This window comes from Chinchilla lanigera, unplaced genomic scaffold (genome assembly GCF_000276665.1).
Source record: "Chinchilla lanigera isolate Chin_1 unplaced genomic scaffold, ChiLan1.0 scaffold00083, whole genome shotgun sequence".
In the NCBI taxonomy this organism is placed as follows: domain Eukaryota; kingdom Metazoa; phylum Chordata; class Mammalia; order Rodentia; family Chinchillidae; genus Chinchilla; species Chinchilla lanigera.
In genome coordinates this window covers 7,339,701-7,345,489 of record NW_004955484.1, presented here as the reverse complement: position 1 = coordinate 7,345,489, position 5,789 = coordinate 7,339,701, and the positions used below count along the sequence as shown (strand labels likewise).

The following is a 5,789-nucleotide window of genomic DNA, read 5'->3' as shown; positions in this document are numbered from 1 at the left end:
GGGGGGGGGACACGGGACTCATAGTCTTAACCTCTAGGATAGTTTTCTCAAACTATTAGTCTCTGAGTCCTAATGTTCAAACATTCTTATTTCAATCAGTCTTTTTTTTTTGTTTTTTGTGAGACAGGGTCTCACTATGTAACTCAGGGCAGACTTGAACTCACTATGTAGCCCAGGCTGGCCTCGAACTCACGGTACATCCTCCTGCTTCAGCTACCACTCCCAGTTTATTTCAGTCAGTCTTAAGAAACAAAATAAAAAACTGCGTTAGTTTCCTCTAATCCAGAAATGCTTCAAAATTCATTGCATCAATTTCAAGTGTCATAACTAGTAAGCAAGAAATAGATTTTGAGAGGGTTTCAGTTCCAGCGGAGGACAAGAGGCCTCCCGGCGCTTCGCAGGCTCGGTGGCCCTGCAGCCGGCTTCCCGAATGAGTGCAGGAGCGCCTGGGGCCTCTGGATACACCGTGACACAGGACTTCCCGCGCGAGCCGCCGCCACTGCAGTGCGGGCAGCGCGGTCATGCGCAACGACTGCTTCGGCTACGTAATCAGTTCGTGCGAAGTTTCACCGTTCACCTTCTACAGAAGCCGTAAGCATAGATCTATGTACACGTTTGTAACGCTGGAAGAAAAATAACACTGAAGTTACGTGAAAAAACGTAAACGGGCCCAGGCACTGTCACGCTGGAGACACTTAGGGTACCCTGCTCCCCTCCACGCACCGAGCCCCGCCTTCTGCCTTGAGAAGGCGGGAGCTGGGGGAGGCCAGCGCCCGGGCCCAGGTCCTGTTGGGGAGCAGCCCACAGCCAGCTCTGAGCGGAAAGCTGCCGCCCTGAGAGGAGGCCAAGGTCTCCCCCCTCCCGGGGACTTCACTGGGGTGGCTGACAGAGAAACGGTATCAAACTGCAAAACTGCAAAGTTGCCAGCTTGTCACTAAGGGTAAATTCTAAAGCCTTAGCATACCCTTAAGGCTTGCCTTTCAGTCACTCAAAAGAGGAAGTAACTCTTTTGTCCCGGAAAGAGACGGTTATGTAAGGAAGTGGGCAAACTAAGAGGAAATTTCCACGTTATCTGTTTAACAGGCTTCCAAGGATCAGAACATCCAGGACAGTCTAATGGCGGCTTCTCGGTGGGCATAGCTCAGCAGTTTGTTCAGCGTTCGCCACCTCCAGCTGAGAATACGTGCTACGCTGCAACGGAACAGGTACTTACATTTGAGAGAAGCAAGACTTTAATGAAGAATGCTACAAGTACGGACAATAATTAGTTCCCATATTTAAAAAAAAAATTACAGAAAACACTTTACTGAAATTTTCTGCTAAAAAGACAGTCTTTAAGGATGTCTGAGAGACAGCAAGTACAACACGGTACAAAAGGAGCAGGGAATGTTGAATTCCAGTGCAAGACACGAACACAGCACAATTAAGGAATCAGGCGGAAGCAACTGTTTCACAAAGAATGGATTAGGCATTGATATTCAGTCAGGATCTTTTTTAAGCTTTAAAAGTCCAGCATAAGGAAGAAAATCAAGAAGGGAGTTAGGGGAGGGGCTTGGACGGGGCTAAGCTTATCTACAATCACAATTTTACCAAAAAACACACTGGTTCAACCACGTGAGAAGCGGAGGTTAAACCTGCCGGAGGAGCCCAGCATGTGTTCAGGGCAAAGGCCAAGGCAGTCAGCTCTAGGGCTGATGTCACGGGTGGGAAAACACTCTAAAAGGAACCGGATTCCACAGAGACTGTTCGCTCAACTTGGGCTCGTAATAGAAGAGTCGCTTTGCATTTGTGCCAGAAGGCCAGAACTTTACAGGGAACGAGTTCACTCCAGGTAATGCTCATGATGCTGGTTTTCACAGGTCATGGAAAAGGAAGTGGACCCTAACAGACCCCACCACTTCTTAGGAGAAGGTTCTACAGATTACTGGAGATGTAAATTTCGGCAAATCACTACAGGAGGGGAACACTAATGATATTCTGGCACTGTACAAGCTGTGTGCCTGTCATCTCTGCCAAGGACATGGGACGGGCTTGGCTTGGCGTCTTAGTTCTCAGCTCCATGATCTCCGACAGTGATGAGGCGGCCCTGGGAGCTCCCCGACACGGAAGGAGGCCGATCCCCACATTTCATCCCATCCCAGCGTCGGGAAGAACCAGCGGACTACCAGGGACTATGATCAGGAACCATGCTCCTGTGAATTCCTTTGAAATGAAAGCCAGTTTCAGTTCATGCCGAGCTTTTTCATGGTCCGCCAGCGATCCTTGATCATCACCGCTGTTCGGTTAACGAAGGGGTAACTCTTAGAGATGGCAGCCCAGTTTCCTTCCCCGTATTTCTGCACTCCAGCTTTGACCCATTCACTTTCTTCTACCGTCCATTTCTGCAAAAGAAACCAAAGATGCATCAAGCCGCTCTCCGCTCGTATCTTCTCCGAAACAGTGACGCCTACGAGAGGGCCGGGGCTGTGCAGGGTAGGGGGCTTGTGCAAGGTCCTGGGTTTGATCCCTGGCAGCAGCACCCCCCAGAAAGAATCCTAGGAGAATAATCTGAATCTAACAGGAGGGTTTATGGTCTACAGTACGGCATGCGCAGTAAGTGAGCACTGTGGACCTGGACATTTTCAACTTCTCAATCTCCTGCCAGCTCGTTCTGTCCCAAACATCAAATTTGTGTATGTGTTCATGGTCTACAAGGTGTGTCAGGCTCTGTCCTCTTAGATTCTTCTTCTAAAGAATTAACATTAACTTGATCTGTCTACAGTCCTTTTTGGGGGAGCTATTTTTTGAGACAGGTGTGTGCCAGCACACTGGCTTTTTGGTTTGTTTTGAGACAGGGTCTCACGATGTAGTTCAGGCTGTCCTTGAACTCACTATGTAGCCCAGGCTGGTCTCAAACTCTTGTGGCGATCCTCCTGGCTCAGCCTCTGGAGTACTGGGACTATCACACCCAGCAACAACCCTTTATTCAATTATCTCAAGAAAAACTTTTTACCACTGCACAGGTAGTCTGTAACTATTTTACCTCTGTTCTACCTATAAAACTCAGATCAGAAAAGAAAAGTTCAAATTACCTGCTTTCTTCCTACACTCGATGTACTGTCTTCACCTGTTGCTCCTGGAAAACATTAAAAATAGATCCATTTTAGAGTCTACCTTTCTGTGCACAAACTAAAGGGGAAAACCTGATTGGAGTTTCGCACACATGGGAAAGAGTAAGGGCCCTAACGACCTATTCATTTCTGTCCTTTCCAAACATCAGTCCTTTTATTCCACGAGAACTGCACAAAGCAAGGACTTTACTCACAGGCCTCCGCAGTTATCTGATGGATTTTAGGCTCTTCAGTGAAACCATCATTTTCTAAAATTACTGAGGAACTGCTATTGCGTACTACCTTAATATCTATGTGTGTACATGCTGTGTCTGTGTGTAATCTCCGATTTACAGCAGCTTGCTGACCACGTACTGCTTTGAAATAACAAGATTTTACTGTTTTATGGCAAAAATGTCAAATCCTTGGTCATTTAATGTATTTATTTTTTGGTACCGGGAATCGAACTCAGGACCTCACACTTGCCAGGCAGGCACTGCGCCACTGAGCTATACCCCTGGCCTCCAGCCATTTTATATAAATACAATTTGGTTCAGTGCATAATGAAATAACAGGGCACTATTCACTTCGTCTTACTCCCGTGGGCCACAGAAGCCTAAGCAGGCTCCCTGTCTTACTAGCTTATGGATGACGAATGAGGTTTCCCAAAACAGCAAGATGGTATTTTTAAAGGGCTAGGGAGGGGATACAAGCACAGAATATGGGCTACTGTAAGCAATGGAAGCCAGCAGGAAAGCCACGGAGGCCACGATACAGCAACGTGAAATGTGCCGGCCTGTCTGCCGCAGCAGCACTCGCAGTGCTAGCAATGTGTCCTGAACAATGGGGGAAAACGGCTCTGGAAAATGGTTACCTACAGGAGCAGAAAAACATGTTGTTTTTTTTTTTTTGGTGGTGGTAATGGGGATTGAATCCAGCGGCTCTCCGCCACGGCACTACATCCCCAACCCTTTTAATTCTTTCTATCCATTGATCTACCTATCTGTCTGTCTGTCTATCTATGTATTTATTTATTTATTTAGGACAGGATATCACTGAGCTGCCCAAGGAGGACTCAAACTTGTGATTCTCCTGCCTCAGCCTCCCAAGTGCACATTACTTTTATGGAGAAAAAAAGAAAACAATAAATTATTTATTTATTTATTTATTTATTGGAATCAGATTTCTAAAGCTGACGCATTTGGACTGCAATGGAAGTGGCTGTCTTCTAGAATTTTTGTATTTTATTGCTTTTCTGTCACTTCTTCCATTTGCCATGTGATCTTGATATTGTCAACTACATTTCTGCCAATGAAGGTATCTTTTAAGGACAAAAATTTTGGGATTGGAAGCCAAGCGTGGTGGTTTATGCCTGTAATCCCAGAACTTGGGAGGCTGAGGCAGGAGGATTGCCATGAGTTTGAGGCCAGCCTGGGCTACATAGCAAGTTCAAGGCCAGATGGAACTGCATAGTGAGACCTTGTCTCAAAAAACCAAATCAAACCAAACTACAAAAAACCTTTTGGGATTGACTTTGCACCTAGATATTTCCATTAGAATGCCAATATGTGGGAGATTCTCATGCAAATGCTATGAGGTTTGGTATTAATTATGGAAAAGTAGTCTGGGGTCGGGCATGGTGGCGCAGGCCCAGCACTCTGGAGGCTGAGGCAGGAGGATTGTTGAGTTCAAGGCCAGCCTGGGCTACAAAGTCAGTTCTAGGCCAGCCTGAACTGACAGGGAGACCTTGCCTCAAAAAAAAAAAAAAAAGAGAAAAAGAAAAACAAAAAAGGTGTGTATAGAAACTGGTAAGGTTTTTTTTTTAACTTATGCAAGAAATGCAGGGAATAACGCTTACTACCTTTCTAACTAACAGACGATAGAAGGAACAGCAACTAGGATTAAATATTCTAGGATTTATTACAACAAAACCAGGGATGTTCTTTAAACATTAAATGCTACCTGGACAGTCTCCTTTGTTTAATGGGAAAGAACATAGAAGTGGCTCCTCACGAACGACAAGAGGGGCAGGCACTTACTACCCTTTCTCCGTTCGGAGACGGCGGCTTCCAGAACATGAATGTTAGTGACATGCATCTATCCTTCGGGAAGCAGGAGGAAGCCGAGGAGAAGCTGCAGCTTACCCTGGACGTGAAACAGTTCATCCTCTCCGATCCAAGTGTCTTTTTCTTCGACCCCATTAGAGCTGTTCCACTTGCCTTTGGATACTCTGAGGGGAGATTAATGAGGACAAGACATGAAATAAATACATCCCTCTCACCCCATGTTCTAAACTTGGCAGACTCACGGCGTTCCCACATAACCCCCCGGTCCACTGGCTGGCCAGGCATCTTCGCGTGAACTCCCCCAGGCTGGGGGGCCATCCCTGAAACTCAGCACCGAGCTGTACACCTCCGTCCCCCTTCAAAATGTACTCGTTCTCTTGGTTGGTTGGCTGTGACTCACTGGAAGGTCTTGGTATTCTTCCAGCCAAGAGGCTGCAGACACTTTCCCTTCCTTCACCAACACGCTCTGGGCCCGTCCCTGGACTGACTTCCTTTCTCACCCCGTACCCTAGTTCAAACCAAAGTCGCCATGCACTACTATTACACTATCCTCGTCCTCTTCCAAAGCTCACTTGAAATTACATCGCTCTTCTATTCCACAGTGCTTCTCTATACCTAACCACCCATGTGGCCA

The 5,789-nt window shown here is 46.6% G+C and overlaps 1 protein-coding gene across 2 annotated transcripts in view; it reads right to left on the bottom strand.

Moving 5' to 3' along the window:
* Positions 1 to 1,268: 1,268 nt before the first annotated feature.
* The window catches only part of Terf2 (telomeric repeat binding factor 2), a 25,409-nt gene continuing 20,888 nt past the window's right edge, over positions 1,269 to 5,789 (bottom strand). Inside the window, exons 8-10 of one of the 2 annotated variants that reach the window (XM_005403561.2) lie at positions 5,234 to 5,319; positions 3,072 to 3,115; positions 1,269 to 2,381 (exon numbers count right to left, since the gene is read on the bottom strand). In XM_005403561.2, the coding sequence (XP_005403618.1) occupies positions 2,223 to 2,381; positions 3,072 to 3,115; positions 5,234 to 5,319 (289 nt within the window). In that variant the 3' untranslated portion in view covers positions 1,269 to 2,222. The remainder of the gene's footprint in view (positions 2,382 to 3,071; positions 3,116 to 5,233; positions 5,320 to 5,789) is intronic. The other variant, XM_005403563.2, reaches the window with a different exon arrangement.